At 39.9% G+C, this 26250-nt stretch overlaps 1 protein-coding gene across 18 annotated transcripts in view; it reads left to right on the top strand.

The window, feature by feature from the left end:
* PTPRD (protein tyrosine phosphatase receptor type D) overlaps positions 1 to 26250 on the top strand; it is a 1303784-nt gene that overhangs the window by 1168311 nt on the left and 109223 nt on the right. For 8 of the 18 annotated variants that reach the window (XM_084505446.1, XM_084505434.1, XM_084505444.1 and 5 more), the window contains 6 exons: positions 3432 to 3458; positions 5576 to 5693; positions 12440 to 13027; positions 13446 to 13546; positions 14490 to 14749; positions 20566 to 20656. In XM_084505446.1, coding sequence (XP_084361572.1) covers positions 3432 to 3458; positions 5576 to 5693; positions 12440 to 13027; positions 13446 to 13546; positions 14490 to 14749; positions 20566 to 20656 — 1185 coding nt within the window. The remainder of the gene's footprint in view (positions 1 to 3431; positions 3459 to 5575; positions 5694 to 12439; positions 13028 to 13445; positions 13547 to 14489; positions 14750 to 20565; positions 20657 to 26250) is intronic. The other 10 variants (XM_084505438.1, XM_084505437.1, XM_084505439.1 and 7 more) reach the window with 5 other exon arrangements.

Genomic DNA, 26250 nt, shown 5'->3' with positions numbered 1-26250 from the left:
TGCAGGACCCGGCACTTGCTCTTATTGAACTTCATGCAGTTGGTGATCGCCCAGCTCTCCAACCTATCCAGATCCCTCTGCAAGGCCTTTCCACCCTCATTCGAGTCCACAACTCCTCCAAGTTTGGTGTCATCAGCAAACTTGCTCAAAATACCTTCTATTCCTACATCCAGATCGTTAATAAAAATATTGAAAAGTACCGGCCCTAAAATGGAGCCTTGAGGGACCCCACTGGTGACCGCCCGCCAGCCTGACGCAGCCCCATTTACCATAACCCTTTGGGCCCTGCCCGTTAGCCAATTGCTCACCCATCGCATGATGTTTTTATTTAGCTGTATGGTAGACATTTTGTCCATTAGGATCCTATGGGAAACCGTGTCAAAAGCCTTGCTGAAGTCCAAAAAAATCACATCAGCTGGTTTCCCTTGGTCCACTATACGGGTGATCTTATCATAAAAGGAAATCAGGTTAGTTAGGCAGGATCTACCCTTCACAAACCCATGCTGGCTGGGACCAATGACTGCTTTGTCCCCCAGGTGCACCTCAGTAAGTTCGAGAACCATCTTCTCCATGATTTTACCAGGCACTGACGTGAGACTGACAGGCCTGTAATTGCTAGGGTCTTCTTTCTGACCCTTCTTGAAAATCGGCACAACATTTGCCAGCTTCCAGTCTACCGGGACCTCTCCAAATTCCCAGGATCGTTGAAAAATAATTGAGAGAGGTTCCGCAATGACGTCCGCCAGCTCTTTCAGTACCCGGGGATGAATCCCATCCGGACCCATGGACTTGTAGGGATCCAGGTGGAGTAGCAAATCCCGCACACGTTCAGGGTCGGTTGGGAGTTTGTCATCCCCACCGTCCCGGTCCTCCAGCTCAGGGCACCCTGGGTCCCGAAGCCCATCATCGGCATTGAAGACAGAGGCAAAGAAGGCGTTAAGCGTCTCTGCTTTGCCTATGTCATTGTCTGTGAGGACACCTTCCCTATCAAGGAGCGGCCCTATGTATTCTTTAGTTCTCCTTTTTCCATTCACATATCTAAAAAAACCCTTTTTATTTTCTCTCACAGACACAGCCAGCTTCAACTCTAGGTGTGCTTTGGCCACATGAATTTTCTCCCTACAAACACGAACAGCATCCCTATATTCTTTCCATGACACCTGGCGCTCCTTCCAGTAGCGAAACACTCTCTGTTTCCACCTAATCTCCATTAGAATGTTCCTGGTCAGCCACGCCAGCCTCCTGCCCCGCCTGCCTGACTTGCGATATTTAGGAATTGCCTGATCTTGTGCTTCTAGGAGGCATCACTTCAAGAATGACCAGCACTGGTGGACATCGAGGCCTTCAAGAGCAGTTTCCCAGGGGACCTTGCTGACTAGTTCCCTGAGCAGCCTGAAGTCCGCTTTCCCCATATCTAGGGATGAGGTTTTGGTGGCACTTTTCCTTCTGTCACCGTAAATTTTGAACTCAACCACTTCATGGTCGCTATGACCAAGGCGGCCACCAATCACCACATCTCCCACCAGACCCTCTCTGTTTTCTAGCAACAGGTCTAGGAGGGCTCCTTTCCTAGTTGGCTCCGTTAGCACATGCACCAAGAAGTTATCATCTAGGTGCTTCATGAACCTCCTGGACTTGCTCGTGTCAGCCGTGTGGCACTCCCAGTTAATGTCCGGCAAGTTGAAGTCCCCCATAAGGACAAGGGGAGTTAATCTCGAGGCCTCTCTTAGTTCTGTAAAGAATAATTTATCGGCGCTATCGTCCTGGCCAGGCGGTCTGTAATAGACTCCCACAACGACATCCCCTTTATTCATTCGTCCCTTGATCCTTACCCAGAGGCTCTCAACTTTGCCATTGCCGACCTGAAGTTCCACACAGTCCAGCCACTGCTTCACATACATCACCACCCCACCACCTCGCCTACCCTGCCTGTCCCTCCTGAAGAGCCTGTAACCATCTATCGCAACACCCCAGTCACAGGACTCATCCCACCAGGTTTCGCTTATGCCGATGATGTCGTAGTTGCGGAACTGGGCCAGGACTTCTAGCTCATCCATTTTATTCCTCATACTGCGTGCGTTCGTGTAGAAGCACTTCAGGTGCGTCTCCTTACACTCAGCACCTTGTGGATCTGACCGAAGGACCTCACTGGCACACAGCCCCTCTGATTCTAGCATACCATCCCTTAGGTCTTCACCGGTGTGCCTGGTTTTAGCCCCTTCCCCCTTCGACTCTAGTTTAAAGCCCTATCTATCAGCCCTGCCAACTCCTGACCAAAGATCCTTACCCCTCTCCGAGAGAGGCACATCCCATCCGGTGCCATCAGGCCCGGTGTAGCATAGACCTTCCCGTGATCAAAGAACCCAAAGTTCTGCCGGTTACACCAGTCTCGAAGCCACGAGTTTATGTGAACAGCAAGCCTTTCAGCTTCAATCCCCCCTACTTTAGCTCTGTAGATAACTTTTTGAGAACAGATCCCTTACGCACTCCATTTGGCTGGCAAACCCTCAAAGTATTCAGTACTGTATTCAGTGTCAGTTCCTGATGGTCCTTGTTACTCTTTTACTTCCCTGTCTACCAATATGTATGTACTTATCTATTTTCCAAAACATAGTGTTCTTACAGCTTAAATTAAGTGAAAATAAAGATGGAAAAGGGTATGTGGGTAGGAAGGAAAAGGAAAAGGAAATGGAAAAAGAGATTATTCTATGCTTCATTTTTGGTTGCTCAGATTTTCAGTTTCAGCCATATGGGGTAGTAGTATAAAATAATTTTAAAACCTAGAAGGTCAGAAAGAGGAGACTAGATGTGATATTGAAACACAAATATCATAAAGGGAAAAATCCATATTTCCCTTTGTTCAAGTTTGGCTTTGAAATGCATTTTTGCCTTTGAGTTACTTTAGATAGTCACCTCCTTTCTCCTCCCATCACTTTTCTTCCTTCTTCCTTCATTTACTGTTATGATCAAGGGTTGTGCAGGGTGTAAAGTCTTTGATGGCAGAAGACTTTGGTATGGTTAGATTTCAAGACTAAAAAAATCGTGTCATCCAGCTATTAATAAACCACTGAATTAATCTGGGAAAGTGAAGCATATAGGCTAGTGACTAAATATACTAGGTAGACCAGTGGCTTTTACTGGTGCAGTCTACCATGAAATATTACTATATGGTACAAGAAGATTAATTAATTCTTTCATCTTTCAAGGAACAAAAAGTAGCTGTTTTTTGAAGGGACCAGAAGTGGGATTAAAAATGTCTGGCCTGATAACATTAACCATATTCTACATGATTCTACACAATTAATTAAAATTCTACATGATTTTTCCAGACATCTTATTTTTCTATTAAGAAGAAAAGAATATTTCAAATAGGCTACAAATTCTCTTCATTTCTTTTGTTTTTCTTTCCAACATTCTTTACTCTCAATCAGTGGGAATATGATGATACTACTGAACATGTGAGTAGTTTTTGACTGGCCAGAAAAAGTGTATGTTGTTTTTTGGTTTTGTATTTTGTATTTTTTTTTGTTTGTTTTTCATGTTTGCTTGTAGCCTCTCTTTATCTTTCTGATTTTTTTTTCTTTTGTTATGTGCAGAGATGCATGTACTAACATCAACATTTTTTTTTTTCTTTTTTTTTCCTGCATGGCACTTCTGTCCCCATTCATGCCTGAGAGAGAGTGGGGGTTGTTATTGCTTGTTTGTTCTGTGGTTTAGCATGGTGCTGAAATTTCAGAAATGGTTTGTGTTTTCTTATTTTTCTTATTTTTATGGCTGTTACTAACTTTGACTCACATTTTCTCTTTAAAAAACAGTGTTAGAAAAATAAGAAGAATAAATAAATAAATAAATAAAAAGGTTTGGAATTGCATAGCAATACTCAAAAGTCAAAAGTTTTACTACATCCATTCTGAGTGATTTTTTCTGTAGATGAATGTTGAACTTAATTGTGCTTCCTTTTTGGTAATTCAATAACTCCATGTTATATTTTATCAGGAATGTCATATGCCCTGCATTGTTTATGCCTTAGTAGTATGTGTTTGCTGTATCCAAGTTAAACTTTTAAAAGACAACATTATATGCAGTCACATCTCTGTTACATCATGCAGTACTACTTGTTTTAGAAAAGACTTATAGCTTTATCGCTGTTTAAAAGGATGTTTTTGTTTGTTTGTTTGTTTTTGTTTTGTTTTTGTCTTTTGCAGTTTTATTCTGCTAATATCTGGTGAAGAGTCCTGAAAGAAGAAAAATTTGTCTTACTTATTCTGGCCTTTAGGTTCAATTCAATTCTGAAATGGGTTCTAAGGAGTGGTTTTTTTTTTTGGTTTTGTTTTGTTTATTGTTGTTTTGTTTATTGTTGTTTTGTTATTTGCTATTTGATGATTTTCTGGGCTTATTTGTGTGTTTTTCTTCTGTTACAGTGATTTTTTGCCCACTTCCTCTGGTCATTACCTTGTTATTCCTACATTGCTAATAGGGGACTGCAAATAAAATGCTAAGTTCTAATCAAATCTGTGCTGAGCTCATACCCAATATCTGGAAAAATTCATGTACTGTATGTAGTCTGACCTGATAATTTCTCTATTAAGTTTTATAGAGGACACATAAATATACTGTCTCTCTGGCAGCAGTGGAATTTAGTGTAAATCCATTCAGGCATGTGAATACCTGGATGTACAGGAGCCGTCCAGTGGTTAAAAACTGGAAGCAGATGAGTCAGGAAATCTGGGCCAGTCAGTTTCCTCTAAATACTGTTCATTTATATTTACAAATAAAGTTTAATTATTTTATGAGTTTCAAGGCTTGACTTCCTCTGCCTGCCCTTATAACATGATGTAAGATTAATTCATTTCAGTTGGCTGACCCTTTGCCATCTTTTGTGTGTATATGTGTGCGTCTGTGTGTGTGCATCTACTAGCTGAAAAGTTATTTGTTCTCTAGCTGCTGTCAGCTGTTAGATTTATTCTTGGACCATATTTTTAATGATTTTTAGGTAGCTCTTCTAGACTTCAAAAGTGATCTGTTTCTCAAGTTCTTTTAGATGTTCAGATGCAAATTCCAACCAGTACAGGTTGCAAATAATGTGTTATGAAGGCAAAGAAGCTTTCTCATTCAGCTGAACCATAATGACATAAAAAGTTTGGATACAACTGCAACAAGCTTATATGTAGGCCTTTTATAACTATGTCCTGTATGATGACCTGTAAATGACTAATTTAAAATATATTTCATTTCTACACATGCATGCATTTCACAATATCAGTAAGATTCCTCAAGCAAGATATTTCAGAAGGGCTTATTCACTGTTCACACCACTAAGCCTTTGGCCTTACGCCTTAGTCTATTCAAGGCATTCTGTTTAGAAGTGTGCTGTTTTTTATTGCTTAAGTGAGTGAAATACTACATTATGAAGTATTGCCCACAAAACAGTCTGTGTTCTCAAATGCTTGCTAGCACTTCCAGTAGCACAAAAGTGTGTGCACTGCATGTATTATACAGAGGTTATCTTAAAGATTCTGTGATCTCCTTAAAAAAAATAATAATAAAAACAAATATTATTATTATTTCTTCTTAGGAAATGATAATTTCTGGGCTTCAGCCTGAAACTACATACTCCTTCACTGTGACAGCCTACACAACAAAAGGTGATGGAGCACGTAGCAAGCCCAAACTTGTATCTACTACTGGTGCAGGTAATACTCATATAACCTCTTAACAAATCCTTATACTTGTTCTATCTTTTTGCTACTACTGTTTGGAAATTTTCTGTAATGTGGAAAATGTTTATAGGACAACTTTTTTTTCTGTTTCAGTATAGGGCCCTTCATTTATTTAGAGAAAAACAGAATCACTGTCCCCCTTTCTCCCTCTCTGTTTTAGAAAGTGATATTTATACTTTCTAGTAGCTCTTCCATTTTGATTGGTGTCTTCCTGGAGAGGAAAAATGAGATTCACTGCTGAGAAAGATATTTGAAAAATTTGTGGAGGGCTTTCCTGAGCAGTGTAAGAAAAGTAATGCTGCTACCTATCAGTAAGAACATGGAAAGAACCTGTATGCCAGTAACAACTTATCTCAGAAGAATGTAATTATTCATACAGAATTAGAAAACAAGAAATGATAGTCAGCCTTTAAAATGCTGAAGATAGAGGCAATCTGAGGCATAAATTGGGGCAGAATAGACCATAAAACTGTTTTCAGTTTGCATTTGGTATTTATACTGATTGACTTAATTTTTAAAACTGAATGTAGAGCACACCTTGCACTAATTTGAGAAATACTGTATTTAGTCTCATCAGCTGTCTTGGCAAAACCTCCATATACCTGCATCTCAGATCTGACCTTTCAGTCATTACTCTTGACGTGTACCGAATCATCCATTCCAACTTCTTCTTTCCTGAATTCTCCTGGTCTGGAAAAAAAATGTGATGTTTACTTCTTAATTGCATCTGAACTTGATTTAGGAAAGGTGGCATCTCATTCTTCCTGAAGTTCAGCTTCCAATTATAATAAACACAGCTATATTGACCATGATGGTTAGTTCCTAGATACAAGCACAGGCTATGCAAACCTGCATGAAAAACTTGAAACCTCTATGCATTTAGTTATTATTATTATCCATGAATCATTTTTCCAAGATCTCTGATGCTTTTTAAGAAAATTAAACAAATCTCATGTCCCATAAAATCACAAGTGACTGCAGAGCAATGGAGAATTAGAGGCATGCATGTAAATTCAGATATATCACACTGTCCTTGCCATTTCCTTCACTTTGTAGACAAGTAACTCTTTATCCTAGTCTCTAGAATAACAGCTAGTTACCATTTTGCTCCTTCCTATCTTCTGGTATATATTAACATTTCTTTGCCTTCTGTTACATCTTGCCATCACTGAACTTGTTTTGTAAGGAAAATTCATATGCAGGTATTTGTAAAAGGAAACTTTAAATATAGTCAATATCAAGAATTTCCATCTCACTGTTCCTTTGAGAATTCATTAGGCGGGCGAAGGAATGATAAATGCATTAATACCAAGAGCTTGTAGGTTTGAAGTACACCCTCCTATTCTGTCAGAGTTTCCATTTGACTTCTTTCCCCTGAAAATGAGCTATTTCAATACTAAAATAAAACTAATGATGGATCTGACATTCAGGTCTAATTTTTAAAGGTATAAATCAGGTGCAGCTGTATGAAAATGAGTGAGATTATATCCATTAAATATAGCATATGTTAAAGGTGAGTAAAGATCTGAATGTTTACTGGACAAGCTTACTATTCATGAGAAATTACTTAAAACTGAATATTTATCATCTGAATAACTGCTTATATCTTGTTAGTTGTATAAAAGCCTCATTTACATTACTAGGCAGGAAAAAAAAAAAATCACCAAAGGGAAGTGTGTCTACAGTACAGTAACAGCAACTAATAGTGAAGTCACACAGTGTTCTTAACATCTTCATTCCTAAGTGTGTTTTCATAGAACCACAGAATTGTCTAGGTTGGAAGAGACCACAAGATCAACAAGTCCAACCTCTGACCTAACACTAACAAGTCCTCCACTAAACCATATCACTAAGTTCAACATAGAAATGCCTTTTAAAGAACTCCAGGGATGGTGAATCCACCACTTCCCTGGGCAGCCCATTCCAATGCCTAACAACCCTTTCAGTAAAGAAGTTTTTCCTAATATTCAACCTAAAACTCCCCTGTTGCAACTTTAGCCCCTTCCCCCTCATCCTGTCACCAGGCACGTGGGAGAATAGACCAACACCCACTTTGCTATAGCCTCCTTTAAAGTACCTGTAGAGAGCGATAAGGTCACCCTTGAGCCTCCTCTTCTCCAGACTGAACAATCCCAGCTCCCTCAGCCTCTCCTCATCAGGAGATGAGGTTCTCTCATCAGGAGATGAGGTTCGTCAAGCCGGACCTGCCTTTCGTAAACTCATGTTGACTGGACCTGATTGCCTCTTGCTCTGCAAGTGCCATGTGATGACACTCAAGATAATCTTCCCCATGAGCTTCCCTGGCACTGAGGTCAAACTAACAGGCCTATAGTTCCCCGGGTCTGGCGAAAGAACAGTGTGTAAGTGTAAGAAACAGTGTGGCCAGCAGGGCTAGGGAAGTGATTGTCTCCCTATACTTGGCTCTGGTGAGGCCTCACCTTGAGTACTGTGTTCAGTTTTGGGCCCCTCACTATAAGAAGGACATGGAGGTGCTCGAGCTAGTCCAGAGAAGGGCAACGAAGCTGGTAAGGGGTCTGGAGAACAAGTCTTACGAGGAGCGGCTGAGGGAGCTGGGTTTGTTCAGCCTGGAGAAGAGGAGGCTCAAAGTGTGCCCTCTGAAGTCCAATACGGCGGTTTTACTGGTCCCCTTCTGGCTTCTCCAAGAATAGAGAACTCTACCATTTCATGGTCACTCGTACCAAGACAGCTTCCAACCACCACATCTCCCACCAGTCCTTCTCTGTTTGTGAATAGAAGGTCTAGTGGGGCACCTCCCCTGGTAGGCTCACTAACCAGCTGCATCAGGAAGCTATCTTCCACGCTCTTCAGAAACCACCTAGACTGCTTTGTCTGGGCTGTGATGTGCTTCCAGGATATGTCAGGGAAGTTGAAGTCCCCCACAAGAACAAGCGCTGACGATTTTGCAACTTCTGTCAGCTGCCTCATTCATCTCCTCATCCTGGTTCGGCAGTCGGTAATAGACCCCCACCAGGATGCTTCCCTTGTTGGCCTTCTTGCTGATCCTAACCCATAGGATCCTAACCTTATCATTCCTAGTCTCGAGTTCCACAGCATCAAAACCCTCTTTAATATAGAGAGCCACACCACCACCCCTTCTGTGCTGCCTGTCCCTTCTGAAGAGCCTATAGCCAGACATTGCAGCACTCCAGTCATGGGAGTGATCCCACCACATTTCAGTTGTGGCAACCATGTCATATCTTGCCTGCTGCTCCATGATGGCAACGAAGTCGTAGCCTGTCTGCTGCATGATGGCTTCCAGCTCCTCCTGTTTGTTACCCATGTTGCGTGCATTAGTGTAGATGCACTTCAATTGGGCCATTGCCTTCTACCCCAGCCTTGTCATTGTGCCCACTGGCACACTTCCAACAAGCCTTGTTTCAGCCCCGTCCCCCTTGTTACTTAGTTTAAAGCCCTATCAATGAGCCCTGCCAGCTCCTGGCCTAGGATCAGTTTTTCCCTTAAAGATAGGGACCTGTCTGCAGCCATCAGGCCGGGTGCCGAGTAAAGCGCCCCATGGTCAAAAAAATAATAATTTCTGTGTTGGTAGTGGCCTCTTAGCCACGTGTTTATCATGTGGGCTTTCCGTGTCCTCCCTGTACCCCTCCCTGCCACTGTAGTGATGGATGAAAACATCACCTGTACTCCCGCTCCATCCACTAACCGTCCCAGCCCCTAAAGTCCCATTTGATAGCCTTCAGGCTTCTCCCTTCAATGTCACACTGCCAGCCTGGACTATCAAAAGAGGATAATAGTCAGAGGGGTGAACCATGTTGGGAAGCTTTCTTGCAAAGCCCCTGACCCTGGCCCCAGGGAGTCAGCAGACTTCCCTATGGGTAGGGTCAGGCCGACAAATAGGGCCCTCTGTTCCCCCGAGAAGGGAGTCGCCTACAACAATCACTTTCTGTCTTGGTGGAGGCAGTCCTGAGGCGTGGGGTCTACTTCCTCACCCTAGGCATCCTCCTGGGTAGACTTTCTACCTCATCCTCACCACCTAACTCACCACCTACCTCTCAAGCTCCAGGGCCTCAAATCTGTTGTGTACACCTGGGAAGGTGGGGCTGGTAGGGGGGAGGCATCGCCTGCAATGTCGAGCAGGGACCTGTCTCCATTCCTCCTCAACTCCTAGGTCCCCTCCCTCTGCCTGACAGCAACAGGGGAGGGGTCCACCCCTATTTGGGGTGTCTCACCCCAGTACCTCTCCTTCAGGCCCTGCAGGGTTGCTCCACCAGTCTAACTCCCGCTCATACTCCCTGATAGCCCTCAACCTCTCCACCTCATCCTTGAGTTCTGCCACCCGGCAGACCGGGTCATCCACCTGCTTGCACTTCACGCACACAGTGTCTCTGCCTCCCGCAGATGGCAGCAACAGGCTCAGACACTCCCTGCATCCAGAGACCTGAATTGCTGCATTTTTGAGTGGACAGTCAATCTGGGTGTGTACAGACTTCCTAGAGAGAGCACTGTGCTTCGTGGAGACCCTTGCAGCCTAGCTAGCGGTACACCACTGTTAGAGGAGTTGTTCATATGGACGCAGGGGAATGCTCTGCCCTTCATGCTCGCCCTCCCTGCGCGAACTGCCGCACCACTCCTTTCTGACGTGCCACGCCCTGTTTTCCTGCACTGCTTGCCATGCTCCCTAGGGGCAGCTTTTGAAAGACCAGAGAGGGGGCACTGCTGGCTCCACCTAGCCTCGTCAGCCTCCCTCGCGAGGGCTGCAGTGTCCTGGTGGCTCCCTCAAGTGGGCTCGATGCCAGAAAAAAAGCCCTGCCTGTCCCAATCCCCCAGTCTGTTGCAGAACGCGTCTGCCCCAGAGCTGATCACCTCAGTGATCGCATCTTTTCGGAGCTGATCGCCTCGGCGATCTCATCTTTTACTCAGTTTTCTTTCCTGGTTTTAGAAATGAAATGAAAGAAAAAATGTTACTGAAGACATTTTAACATGTATGGCCTGCAAAAGGTCTTCAGAGCCTTTTATTTTTTCCATAACGCCTCATAATAATCAATAAGGAAAAGTCAGAGAGATATTCTCTATGCAACAACAAGTGTAGGAAAAAGCATACACAACTCCTAGGAATATATCTGCAGGTAAGCTAGGAAGAATATTTAAAAGGAAGGATAATTGGAAAAATTATAAAAAACTAGTTACAATTTATACACAGTTAGGGGTAGTGTCAGGACTTATGACAGATATAACAAGGAAAGAGCTTATTAAATGCAGAATTTTCCTCAAGCCATACCATTCCTCTCTCCTCATTCCTAATTCATTTTGGAATGGTAATCAGAAGTTTTGACAATAAGAATCTGATTTTTTGGGTGCCTGAGACCTGAAGATAAGTAATAAAACCCACTGAAGTGTTTAAATACAGGAACCAGAGATCGCGGTACAGCAATTATATTCACTTGGGAAGGCTTTGAATGTGCATGGAACTAATTAGTCTTTGTGGAAGACTGTTGTCATAGCAATACTACTCCCCAAACCACTCTAGTTTCTTGACCTGTCAGGTATTGGCACACAGTGAATACCAAATATCTGAATACTGTTATGGATATTTTAAAATTATCTGTTTCTATTACAATTAAATAATTATTTCATGAACATAGAAATTAAATATATAAGTACGTAAGCAAATGTGAATCAATGAATACATTAAAAAAAAAAAAAAACACGACACATAACAAAACAAATGCTAAATGAAAGCTGCTGATATCAAGACCCCAGAAATGTATACCATACTAGCTGTAATAGCATTTCACCCTAACATAGATTTATTGTGGTCCTCCACTATGAGTATGCCCGCCACACTTTTAAATAGGTCTGAATGTATCTAAAAGATGAATCAGCACAAATGGGCCTGTTAGGTACTGGTTTAGAATTTGAGCACATCTGGTGTGCAGGTACAGAAGAGCATCCAGTAAACTTGGACTTCAGAAGAAGAAAGCCAGTTCATCTGTACCAAAACATGCTAGAAACTAGTTCAACAGGTGATAAGCAGGGCAATTTCTTAAGAAGCAATTTCTTAATCAAGAAATTAAATTCAAAATCTTGCTACCACTCCAATCTGAAACATCCCATGCTGGAGGTCATTTATATACTGAAAATTATATGGTAGGGTGCTGTGATATTTGTGGTAGTGACTGATGACAAGGTTGGCCTTACTTCCCATCTACGACATTTTAAACTTTCAATGGCAAGAATTATGTTAAACAGATTTACAAACTCATAATGTCTCTGTTATTATTATCACTGTTATACTGTTATTGTTATTAATTATATTCAATTTACAGGAACAGCAGAAATGTACCTTGGATTAATTTAATGAATACTTTTGACGGTTTATTTTTCAAGCAAAGATTTCTAAGTCAGACAGAACTAGTCATAAGATGTATGTTTGAAGTTTTACTTCTTGACTGGTGCTCCTGTGCCTCTGAATGTTCTCTGTATTTAGTAAGGGAAGGCACGGTATTTCGAATGATAAGGGAAGTATACAATGGACAATAGATGCTTTTACTATCATAGTTCATTACACGGTATGACTCAGTAGTACAGGAAGCAGGCATTTATTTCTTCCATGTGGTAGTGATCTGTGGAACAAAGAGTGAGGGAAGAAAACTTATCTATATTCCTTTTAAAACTAGACTGAAGTATTTTATGTGCAATTCTGTTTATATTTATCATCTTTAAATAACATTGTGCTACAGTTCCAGGCAAACCTCGGCTTGTGATTAGCCACACACAGATGAACACAGCTCTAATTCAGTGGCACCCTCCTGTGGACACCTTTGGACCGCTACAGGGTTACCGCCTGAAGTTTGGTCGCAAGGATGTAGATACATTTACAACCATGGAGTTCTCAGACAAGGAAGATCACTTCACAGCCACAGACATTCATAAAGGAGCTTCTTATGTCTTCAGGCTATCAGCTAGAAATAAAGTGGGCTTTGGGGAGGAGATGGTTAAAGAGATTTCTGTTCCTGAAGAGGTACCCAGTGGATTTCCCCAAAACCTCCACTCAGAAAGCTCTACTGCTACATCAGTTCAATTAACTTGGCAGATGCCACTCTTGGCAGAGAGAAATGGCATTATCACCAAATACACCATCTTGTACAGAGATATCAATGTCGCTTACCAGCCAGTTGAACTCCCTGTTGTTCCTGCTGATACCTCTATGACACTTTCTGGCTTAAAACCAGATACCACATATGATGTAAAAGTACGTGCCCACACAAGCAAAGGGCCTGGTCCATATAGTCCAAGTGTCCAGTTCAGGACACTACCCGTGGATCAAGGTAGGATTTGTCTGCTTATGGCGTTGACCTTTAAAGGAGTATCGGTCTTTGGATATCAGGGTTTTTGAAGCTGTAAATAAAACTGACCGGCCCATTCATAAAAATAGGTTCAACAAACACAAAAGGTAAAGTATGTAAATCTTAATATGTTTTGGATGCCTTAGAATTCAGTTGTCCCTTGTCAAGAAAGTTCTGGCTAACATCTTCACAATTTGTTCAGGTAAGGAGAACTTACATGTTGGGTTGTCACTAGATAAGAGCAAGAGCGAGTTAGAACGTTGTATTTAAGTATGAGAAAACAGGTAGGAGAATTTAATTAATGTTGTTTCTTTGGCCTAAATGGAAAGCTAAAACTCCCAGGTAGCCATGGAAAATCTAAACTACATGACGTTGTTTATATACATTTCCTTTTTTCCAGCAGTGTTTGCAAAAAATTTTCATGTTAAAGCAGTAATGAAGACTTCCGTTTTGCTGTCTTGGGAAATTCCAGAAAACTACAATTCAGCCTTGCCTTTCAAAGTAAGCTGCTTTCTGTTTGTTAGAGGGAAACTTGGGGATGACATTCAATTGGCTAAGTAGCTTACTGAACGTGTAGCTTTTTTTCGTATTGCTGTTTTTAAGAATGTAAACTAAACAGCAATATTGTCCCAAGCTGCTAAATTCAGTCCTTTGGCAATTCCTGTTGTCATGGCAGTATTTCCAAGTCTGAATATCCAATATCTAGTCTGATAGTGGTTGTTATTCATGGTATGAACATGTTGCTAATTTGTAGTTCATTGTTACTATATTTTAGACTAGATAGTGAAAACAGTAATTTTATTTTTATTGATACTCTTTTCTGTAGTAACTATTAACTGTATGCCTTGTTCTTCATCTTCTCACATTTGCAATAACACGCTTTTTGGAGTATTCCACTAATACTTATCTGGCATTAGCCAGATAAAGAGACTCAATGTAAATAGCAGTCTGACCTGTCATTACTTCTGCATGACTATCCATCTTTTTTTTTTTTTTTTTGATCTCTGGCAATGGCCAGAAAAGAGCAGTATTTAATAAAATAAATATTTCAAAAACTTTTCTGAATATCAAATATGGATGGAATAAATCAAGGTGAATTTAAGGGCAAGTTTGCCTTGATATAAATTCTGGATTCAAGCAAAGATACTGAATTTGAATAAGTGAAATTGGATTTTAGGAGTGCTTGCTCTACTTTGAATTAATATGGAGTGTTTTTTTTTGTTTGTTTGTTTGTTTTTGTTTTTTGTTTTGTGTTGTTTATTTTTGTTTTCTGCCCATAACAAGCGGTTTAATTGTAGTAGTGAATTTAGTAGTATCTTACGGCCTAAAATGCCCAAAACTTTCATTTTAAATTTATAGCTAGGCTCATTCATGAATTCAGTGTGACAATATCTGTTGTCTTCCCTGTTAACAAAAAACACGTTTGATTTCTATATTAACTTAGATCCTTTATGATGATGGCAAAATGGTGGTGGAGGTTGATGGACGTGCTACTCAAAAGCTGATCACTAACTTGAAGCCAGAGACATCGTATTCATTTGTGCTGACAAACAGAGGGAATAGTGCTGGAGGTCTTCAGCACAGAGTGACAGCAAAGACTGCACCAGACGTGCTTCGTACCAAGCCAGTCTTCATCGGAAAGACCAACATAGATGGCATGATAACTGTGGAACTTCCAGAAGTACCATCAAATGAGAATATAAAGTGAGTGAGTGAATGACATTGCATTTGTCTCCAGAAAGATGATCATTCTTACTATTCTAATAAAACCTGAACTTGTAGTGGTGGTCTAGGACTTTATTCCTCAGAACAATACAGAATACAGTACTCTGTATTCTGGACTAACAATGTATAACAGTTTGTTACTCAGCAAAGTATGTAGTAAAATCTGATTGGAAATATATGGCTGAAGATTGCTTCTGCTTCTAGTTGGTTCTTAGAGAACCCTTGCTTTTCTTCATTAATCCGAGATAGTTAAGAGGGATTAAGGAAGCCAGTTTTATTTTGAAAGATGTATTCTCCTGAAGAATGGATAACCTGTCAATTAACCTGCTCAAATATCCTTTCTAGCTGCAGCAACATGACATACTAAATCTCAGTTATTCTAGAATTATACAGAACTTTAAAGAACTATTATTGCACTTAAATTATTTCAAATTTATTACAAAGTTTTTTGGTTGGTTAGTTGGTTGGTTTTTATTTTTCTTTTTAATAATAAAAAAAAATATCTCAGGTCTTCTCCACTGGTCCCAGTTAAAAAAATAAATAAATGAATGAAGGGAAGAGAATTGACTAGAAGTTACTTACATTTTGAGGGAAAGGGTGCTGTGGAGACAGCAGAAATAGGACTAAAAAGCAGGGATTAGAAAGGACAAACAATGAAGATTTGCCAAGAACACATGAAGCATAATATAATTGATAAGTGTTGTTGTTCTGCCTATAGTGGCTGTTGTTGGTCTATAAAGTTCCCGTGTGTAATGTAAAGGAAATGGGGAAGAAAATGAGTGAGTTATTAAAAATTGTTGGGTATTCAACTTGCCATTTCACTGGTGGATTTTTATAGTTGTCTTTTTAAAAAGATGTTCCCCTTTTTCATTACTGACTGAGGATTTTGAGGCAGGTGAGGTCATGAAATGAATTACTTTAAGACATTAAAAGGATGAAAAACTGAAAAATGCAGCCATTATCATTAGATTGAATAAGATGTGGTCAGTAACAAATGCAGATAAGGAAGACTGAAGATGGAGTGAGTCAAAAAAGATTTATGAAGTAGAGTGTTCACAGAGAAAAACATGCCGAGTAGTTGGTTAGAGAATAGCAGAAGACAGCAGTGGAAAAAGAACAGCTAATGACCTTCCTTTTATGTAATGTGAAAAAATGAAAGACACAGTGACAGCAGCAAAGATGCATTAAATCAATGGAATCCTATTGTCAATTTTGCAAATATGTAGTACCTCCTCCTATATATATTTCTTAAGGTGGTATGGCTTGACACAGAAAAACAAACAATAGAAAGATTGATCTGGCCCTGGAAGTGAGCATACCGACACAATTACATACTGAAAAGAAAATACTATCAAATACATCATATACCTGATGTATTTTGGAATAGGTAAGATAATAGCATCTATACTCTTGTAGAGGAAGAACAATTGTGTGCAATAATTATGGTGACAGTTTTTTGTTGTTCCTCTATGAGTACCTTATATGCTGGTGATTGTATATATCTTACTATGAAGTACTATTCTTTGGGAATCTTTCAATGTTACTAATTATACTGAAGGTGAAACAGTTAATGGTTTGCTCTGATGGATTATTGGTAAACAGTAATGGGATTGAGGGTAATTTTAGAAGAACCTTAGTAAACCTTTAAAGGTGATAGAAGTAATTTTTATTATTTCGGTGTTTTATGGTGGTACAGAGTAAAAATAGGAGCAGAGCTCAGAATATGCTTGGTAAAATGGATCTCTTTTGCTGGTGTCATAACAAGTCAGCAATTTCTTTGTTTATTTTTCTAAAGTATTTTGAGTTAATGAAAAGCAAGTTTTATATTTAAAGGATAGCTCATCTTTCTCTGAACTTTTCCATCTTTGCAAAGTCTTGGATAATCACAGTTTTATGTAAGACTTTGGCCTTTGTAGTATCAGTAGATCAAGCAATATGCAAGAAAGCCCTCAGTTTCTCTCATTACCCTCATCATAACAAAAAACAAACAACAATAACAAAAAAAATCAACAACAAAAAAAAACACACACACACCACCACCACCAAGAACAAAACCCACACTTAAATAGATATAAAGCAAATAATAAAATGTCTTTTGTAAGAGATGCTACATCTTCTGGAGTTAGCTAGAAAGAACAGAACTTCACTGTCTTTGCAATTTGCAGCACTGTACATATATGTGAACTGTTTCATTTTTCAGCTTGCTGTTGATGTACTTATGCTTTCAGCTTTAAAATACCCTGTATGTGCTGAATATCTTAGTGGATGATCAAAGTTATGAGTGGGAGGCCTGCATGAAGGAAGTGTGAACGACTGTGAAAGTAACATTTACATGCTGGATGTTCCTTGGTTGATGAAAATGTATGAACACTGTTAGCTTAAAAAAAAAAAAAAAAGCAACAACCTGCTATGTAGTTCATCCAGCAGATGTCTTCAATGTCTGAAAGATATATAGATATATCAGAGCCAATTCTCAAATGTTTTTTGTATGAATTCCGATGAACATGAAAAACAAAAAGTGTGTAGGTTGTAGTTATTATATCCATGAATAAATCATCTGTTGCTAGAAGAAAATAGTCCTAAAGATATGTTTAAACAAGGTAAAAGAGTGAGTTTTTGCCTTTTAGGCAAACATTAATAAATCCCTTTGAAACTAAACAAAATGAAGACATCGAATTTTAAGTTAAAATTATGCAATGGGACCCCTGTAGAATGAAACCCTCCCTTTTATGTTGGAAGTGTTTTCATGTTTCACGGTAGAGGAAAGTATAGTAGAAGGAAGTCTAATCCATCTGATTGCTTGTATGGGTTGATTTTGGAAAAGGATTTTGTTTTCTATGAGGTGACTGATTTGGATAAGGTAGTATAGGGATCTAGGGCCAAGTGTAGATGCTCAGTTATCTGGTTTTGTATTAACAGTAATTGGAAATGAAGATAGTTCAGGAAGCTAATAGTTTCTCCTTTGGAAATACATCGAGTGAAAGATACAACTATAAACACAATTTCCCTGACATATGTTTTCTTTCACTATATTTACAGTAGAGCCAACTGATTGGACTACTTTTTCCTTCCTCTGGTTTCGGCAAGAACTAGGAGAAGTCTTGGTTGCTCTGGCTGAAATACAGTTTGCACGTATGAAAATCAGGACAATTAATTATTTGACAAAATTTTAAGTTACAAAATAGTGCAGTTTTATTTCTCAGATCTTCTTGTTCTGGTTTCTACAGTTACAGTCTTTGGATAACATTTAAATATATGCAAATATTTCAAGTATAAGTGATTGCTAAAAGACACTCTGATTTACAGAAAATATTTAGTAATAACAGACACTGCTTCTACATTGTCATGTTTTTGTAGCTTTCGCTCCTACCCTTCAAAGTTAGTATAAAATAGCTGCATATTGCAGCTGTGACCTACGGGCAATAACCAAATAACAGCACTCATTTATTAGTTGGAACAAAACTTTTCAGTTCAAAGTGTTTCAAAATGTCATCAACTAAACTTTCTTCAGATCTGATTATGTTTAGCAGAACATTCCTTCAGCCACCAACTAATAAGTCTGCACCTAAACTACTGTTTGGCTTGTGTTCTTATCACTTCTGAGAATTTTGTTTGTTAGTTTATTTCTCTTCAGCTTCATAAATAATGGTTTTGGGGAACAGGGATAGAGAAAACTGATGAAGAGGGAATGTAAACCTTTGGTCCCCTGATTTTGGAGCAGGCAGACCATCTGTGGAGGTGACAGGTGACAGAGGGCTTCCCAGTAGGGAGAGATCCCGGAAAGGATTTTTTGAATCTCATCATCAAGTCAAAATTCAGAATCTCAACCTTGGGGGAGCAGGGGGAGAGGGAGCAGTGGAACAGAGGAACACAGTCAACAGAGAAGAATTTGTCACTTGAGTTTTACTGTATTAAAGAAATTTTAATATTCTCATTTGTATCCTAATTAAAGTTTTTGTTTTGTTTTGTTTTGTTGTTTGTTTTTTAAGTCTTGTATTGATTTTTTTTATTTATATCCTTTTTGTTTGTCTTGGAGTTCATGGTAGGAGAAAGTTTGACAGCTTTCTGCAGCTGTGGCTAACTTAAGATGCTGTAACATCTCTTTAAGAGAAAAAGAGAAATATATTTTTAACTCCAATACATGTTTGGGAAAAATACTGTATATTTGAAAGAACAGATAGTTGTTATGAAACCAATAATTTATTTTATTATGGATACTTTAGTCTTGTTTTGTTTTATAAAACTATCAAAAAGTGTGTAACATTTAAGAAAAAAAAAATGCACTCAACTTTAAAACCTGAGCTCAACCAGACTTACTCTTAAAGAATAAGAACATGACTGTTAAAGATTATTTATCATATTCCTACTATAAAGAATACCTGCTTCAGATTTTGCTTAAATTTGGCAATAGTGTCATTGTACAGCAGTTACAAATCTGTGGTCTACATTTCCTGATTCCAGCACCTCCTGCAGGAGCTCAACCACAAAGAAATTTGTCCAATTTCTAGACATTATTAAGTGTTAGGAATTTAAGCATTTAATCCAGCAGTTACAAATCCAGACTTTTGTTGCATTTCTGTTAGAGGAAGTAGCTTTAAATAAGAACAGACTATTAAACATGCATTGGTATGGAACAAAGAATGTGTATTAAGTTTGTTTAGACTGAGTTAATTTTTGATGAATTGTAACGCAAGTTCCTTTCCTTTAGACTCCTTCATTAACTACTTGAGTTTTTGTCAACAGTGTTTAATGGGTAAAATGAATAGACATTACAGCAGAAGGTGAAAAGGCTGTAAAAAACGGCACACTGAAAGAGAAGATGAGACAATAAAATAGTATCTTCCATAATGAAGAGTCAGAGACAAACCTTCTTAATGAGCTTGTTACTAGAAACAAGGCAGAACAGCTTCTTTCCCTCTCCTGTGAGATGGAGAATGCTTGACTTTCTAAGAAGTATGGCATTTATTATATCATCCTGGATTTCTGGCTGTTGTGATTCCCACTTGGGAGTGGAAGGGAGTGAGGGGAAGGAGCAGGGACAAGATATTTTTAGAAAAATGTTTGTGAGGAAAATTTAGGGTATGTATCATTTACAAGTCCTATCTGTAAAGAGAGCATGTGATTCTGACTGTGAACAAAATACAAAAAAAAAAAAAAATGTAGGAAAAACTGATAGTGAGTGATGCTCAAAAGTAAATAGAATGTAGCTGGGATGTGTGATATGTCTTTCTTTATTTGTTTTGTATTGTCTTCAACAAGCATGATTGTTACCCTACCATTCTTATTATACATGAAAGTCTGGGAAGATAGGATGATAATTGAGCTTTAAGTATATGGTAATAAAGTTCCAATTTAGGGGATTGGGTTGATTTTTTTTGTTATTTTTGGGGGGTTGGTTGGTTTAATTTGTGATTTGTTTATTTTTTCCCAATTTATTGGTGGCAGGGCACATGTGTCCCATACCTTTTGTATTTCAAAGGAAATAATAAGTTGCAGTCAACCATGCAGGCATTTTGAAAAATTGTAATTATTTTTTCCTATACATATTTATGTGTTTACATGAAAAAGCAGGTAATTAGTGACATTTTTTTGACAAATATTTTGCACTGTTAAAAGAATGTGAGTCTTTGCAACTATGTTTGGGAGACTGCAATGACATACAATGCACAAAATTTTGTTCTCAATACATCACAGGTCTATTGAGCCACTCTGAACAGACACATAGTCCATTAATTCATTTGTTTCTTCTTTCCTTTTCCTTCACCTTTAATTTTGTCCTACTGTTTCCTTTGCAGAGGGTATTACATAGTTATTGTGCCTTTGAAGAGGTCTCGTGGAAAATTTATCAAGCCATGGGAAAGTCCAGACGAAATGGAACTAGATGAGGTACTATATGTTTTCATTGTCTTTGTCTCCTTTACTAAGGAAAAAATCTTATTAGTAATATGTGTTCAACTCACCAGCTTAAGTAGTTTTGGTTGTTAGGATATTTTTATATTTATATTTGAATTAGCCTATGGGGACTGAAACAAAGTTCAAATTACTTAAATTAGAGGACATTACAGACATAAAGTTGCAATAAAGCACACAGTGTCTGATCTTTGTTAGCATTAATATTTTACTCTTTTCCTATTGTAAAGCGTAATACAAAAGTGCAGGGGGTGAAATGACTTGTCAGCAAAAGCTTAATCACCAATTATGTGAACTCTAATAAAGGTCTAGTTCATTAGTGGGCTGGTTGCTAAGCCTGTAGCAAATTTCAAATTGCAATCTGCAGTGCAATTTAACATTTGACCTTCTTGTGGTGTCTTTACCTGGTTCTCACATACAGTAATGCTGATGACGATAACTTTTACACTGTTCTCCATTCTTCTGACAGTGTGTGCTCAGAAATAAATGAGTGAAGTAGGAAAGAACAATAATGTGTCATCATTTGACACTATAAATTACATTTCTTTAAAGAGTGGAAGTATTTTCATCTCAATGGCAAGCAATGAGTAATGAGTTTACCGTTACTGATACTGTAAGCAATCCTGGAAGTTTAGTATCGTGATGCAGTCCAGTCTTCTATTTCACTGAATGACAATGTGTCTCACTCTAACTTCCCTCAATCTATACATTTGGAATAATATTAGTATATATCATTGTAAAGTTCTTTTCAGAGTTCCATATGAATGCCTGTCACAAATCATGTAGTGTTGCTGCATCTGGCTATGATTTTTATCCCATTTGGATACCATGGTAATTTGTAAATACAGTATTTCTGCACTTCAAACAGAGGACATGAAAGTCATTTTTTTTGTTTGTTTGTTTGCTTGCTTGCTTGTTTTTACACCTAGATAAATAATATCTTGACTGGATTCTATCTATTCTTCCTTCTTTTGGTGGATTCAGGACATTTATGTTACAGAGATGCTTCACCAAGTACATAGTCAGGAATTCAGGACGAAAAAGATAGATTAGGAGCTCTGGAAGAAGGGGTAGGAAACTCAGAAGGACTGTAGAGTTGTTGTCAAATTGTGCAGGGAGAAAATTAGAGGAGCCAAAGCCCAATTGGAAATCAATTTGGATAGTGTATCAAATGACAATAAAAATGCTTTTATAAATACATCAACAACAAAAGGAGGCCAAAGGAGGATCTCCATTCTTTATTGGATGCGAGGGATAAAGTAGTGATGAAAGATGAAGATAAGGCAATGCCACTTAATACCTTTCTTGCATCAGTCATAATTAGCAAGGCCAATCCAATGTCACGTGACATTCAGCAAGGCTCCTCATTGCTTTCTACAACTATCTCAATGATGGTAGCAGTGAGTAGGGTGGCAATCTCCGTTTCTCAGGTGACAAGCGATTAGATGTGAGGAAATGACACATTTCAACAGTGGAGGTTTAGTTTGGACATTAGGAAGAATTTTTTCACAGAGAGGGTGATTAGGCATTGGAATAAGCTGCCAAGGGAAGTGGTAGAGTACCTGTCCCTAGAGGTATCTGAGAGACATGTCAATGTGGCATTAAGGGTTTAGTGATGGGAGTTGGTAGCTCAGCTTGATGGTTGGACTTGATGACCTTAAACCAGCTCCACCTGGGGTAGGGTGATGGACAAGTGGAGAGCTTGAGGGTGAGAATAAAAGGGTGGGCTGGTGTGGGGGACACTGTTGTGGGGGTAAACTACAGGTCACCAGATCAGGAGTAGGAGGTTGATGAGGCCTTATACAAGCAGCTGGTAGTAACCTCACAATCACGGGTGCTGGTTCTCATGGGGGACTTCAGTTATCCAGACATCTGTTGGGTATGCAACTAAGCCAGGCACTCACAGTCCAAATGGTTCCTACAATGTGTTGAAGATAACTTTCTGATGCAGGTGGTGAAGGAGCCAATGAGGAGAGGGATGCTTCTGGACCTCGTCCTTACCAGCAGGGATGGGCTTGTTAGGGATGTGAAGGTCGGGGGCAGCTTGAGATGCAGAGACCATGAGATGGTGGAGTTCAAGGTGGAACTTGGTGGAAGAAAAGCAGGCTAAAAGCAGGATTGCAACCTTGGACTTTCGGAGAGCCAACTTCGACCTCTTCTAGGATCTGCTTGGGAGTATCTCATGGGCTAGGTTGCTAGAAGGCAAGAGTGCATGTGAGAGCTGGGCTACATTTAAACAGCACTTCTTCCAAGCTCAGAATCGGTGCATCCCTAAGAGTAGGAAATCGGGGAAGGGGAGCAGGAAACCTGTGTGGATGAGCAAGGAGCTCATCAACAAGATCAAAAGGAAGAGGAAGGTTTATGAAATGTGGAAAAAGGGCTTGTCCTCTTGGGAGGAGTATAGAAATGTTGTCAGGGCCTGCAGGGATGTGACAAGGAAGGCTAAAGCCCACCTAGAGATGAGGCTTGCAAAAGAGATAAAAGATAATAAGAAGGGTGTTTTTTTTAAAGTATGTAAACAGTAAAAGGAAGACTAGGGATAAAGTGGGTTCCTTGCTGAACGAGGGGGGTGTCCTAGTCATGGGAGATGCTGAGAAGGCAGAGATACTGAATGCTTTCTTTTCAGTCTTTGCTTCAAGACTCCCCCCCAGGACTCCTTGACCCTGGAGGGAGGAGAAAGAGTCTGGGAAGTGGAGATCTCCCCCCTTGTTGATGAGGGAGTGGTTCAGGAGCATCTGAGTGGAATCAATGCACACAAATGCATGGGCCCGATGAGATGCATCCATGTGTGCTAAGGGAGTTGGCAGAGGTGATCGCCAAACCACTTTCTATCGTCTTTGAAAGGTCCTGGAGAACGGGTGAGGTGCCTGAAGATTGGAGTCCAGCCAATGTCACTCCAGTCTTCAAGAAGGGCAGGAAAGAGGATCCGGGAAACTAAAGACAAGTCAGTCTCACCTCTGTCCCTGGAAAGGTGTTGGAACAGCTTGTTCTGGATGCCATCTCCAAGCAATTGGAAGAGAAGAATTTTAGGAGGAGTAGTCATCATGGATTCAGCAAGGGAAAATCGTGCTCGACCAACCTTGTTGCCTTCTATGATGGCATCACCAGCTGGGTAGATGCGGGGAGAGCAGTGGATGTCATTTACCTTGACTTTAGCAAAGCTTCTGATACTGTCTCCCATGACATCCTGATAGCAAAGCTGAGAAGATGTGGGATAGAAGAGTGGACAGTAAGGTGGATTGAGAAGTGGCTGACTGGCTGAGCTCAGAGGGTGGTGATCGGCAGTGCAGAGTCTGGCTGGAGACCTGTGACTAGCGGTGTTCCCCAGGGGTCAGTGCTGGGTCAGGTCCTGTTCAACATCTTCATCGACGACCTTGATGAGGGAATAGTGTCTGCCCTCAGCAAGTACGCTGATGACACAAAGCTGGGAGGAGTGGCTGACATGCCAGAAGGCTGTGCTGCCATTCAGCAAGACCTGGACCGGGTGGAGTGATGGGTAGGAAGAAACCAAATGAAGTTTAACAAGAGAAAGTGTAGAGCCCTGCATCTGGGAAGGAACAACCGCATGTATCAGTACTGGCTGGAGGGCGACCTGCTGGAGAGGAGCTCTGAGGAGAAGGACCTGGAGGTCCTGGTGGACAACAGGTTGACCATGAGCCAGCACTGTGCCCTCATAGCCAAGAGGGCCAATGGGATCCTGGCGTGCATTAAAAGAAGTGTGGCCAGCAGGTCAAGGGAGGTGATCCTCCCCCTCTATTCTGCCCTGGTCAGGCCTCACCTGCAGTACTGTGTGCGGTTCCGGGCTCCCTGGTACAAAAAAGACAGTAATCTCCTGGAAAGAGTCCAGCAGAGGGCCACAAAGATGATACAGGGCCTGGAGCATCTTCCTTATGAGGAAAGGCTGAGCGACCTGGGTCTATTCAGCTTGGAGAAAAGAAGACTGAGAGGGAATCTCATCGATGTGTATAAATACTTGAGGTGTGGGAGACAGGGATTTGGCCAACCTCTTTTCAGTGGCTTGCAGGGACAGGACAAGTAGTAATGGCCACAAGATAGAGCACAGGAAGTTCCGCACTGACATGCGAAAGAACTTCTTCACACTGAGAACTTCTTCACAGAGCACTAGAACAGGCTGCCCAGGGAGGTTGTGGAGTCTTGTTCTCTGGAGATATTCACGGCCTGTCTGGATGCCTACCTGGGCAGCCTGCTCTAAGGAACCTGCTTTGGCAGGGGGTTGGACCCAATGATCTTTCGAGGTCCCTTCCAACCCCTTCAATTCTGTGATTCTGTGATCTTGAAGGTCTTTTTCAACTTATCATTCTGTGATAGATAGATAGTCCTCAATATGCTTCCCATGATACAATCAGTGCAAAGTAATGATTATCTGCAAGCAATGACACATCTCTTTTTCCCTCTTCCCATTGACCAATTTGATATTAGTTTCAATATTTGCACCAAAATGTAAGGCAAATAAATACATACCCACCAAACCAACACTGTTGTAGAAAGCTTTTGAAATACAGATATCTTTCAGTAACCATGACAATTGTGTGTCAGTCTGTAGTCTCTTTCCTGATTCGAAAAGTCAAAGAAGAAAATATATAGCAATAGGAGAATTCTCAATCAGAAGACAAAAGAATAGATTTTTTAAATGAATACATCGTTCTCATCACCATTGACTATTTCATTGGATTCTGTGTTACTTCTTGACCTATTTAATCTGTGTTGTCATCCAATTTGATTCAAATGCTGTGTTGATCCATTAATTTCTTCCTTTTAAAAGAGTTGTATTGTAAATGCCATCAGCCTATAATTGTAGTCCTGAATGACATAAAATACAGTTAAACTCAGCGTAAACTCAGCTGTCAAGATGCATACAGTAATGGAAAACTGATTTAATATACCACCCACTTCTAAAATTCAAAGACTAGTCACATTCAGCAGCATTAACAGATTAATTGTAGCTGCCAGATGACATTGAACTTGTTGTCAATTAAATTATATGGGTCTGTGTTTCTGATTCCTATAGAAAATGGTCATTTTAATCATCCTGCAAGTTGTGGTGCATTAATCTGTAAGATAGTTTGATAAAGAGCATTTATTATTTCAGAAATATTTGGGTCAGGATGGGTTGTTTCCCATTCTAACTGATATAATTGAGACCACATTGTAGAATTAATGGTGGAAGAAATAAGATATGCATTGACTGGAAAATGAAAATTATTTCTGATAAAGAAAAAAGCCCTCGATGTATCGTTCGCAATTGCCCCAATACATACTGTAACTACTTAGTAGGGAAAAAAAAATCAAAAGCACTCAGTTGCTGTATTTCATGCTCACTTACTCAGTTTCTGTTACTTAGAAGATTGTTTTTCTTCCTGTTTTAGAAAATCATAGAATCATAGAATGGTTTAAGTTGGAAAGGACAGTAAAGATAATCTGGTTTCAAGCCCTCTGTCATGGGACTGGACATCTCCCACTAGATCAGGTTGCTCAAAGCCCCATTCAACCTGGCCTAAAACACTTTGGGGCATCCAAAGCTTCTCTGGGCAAATGGTTCCAGTGCTTCA

Source organism: Aythya ferina (genome assembly GCF_964211825.1).
Source record: "Aythya ferina genome assembly, chromosome: Z".
Taxonomy (NCBI): Eukaryota; Metazoa; Chordata; class Aves; order Anseriformes; family Anatidae; genus Aythya; species Aythya ferina.
This window is presented reverse-complemented; position numbering and strand designations above follow the sequence as displayed.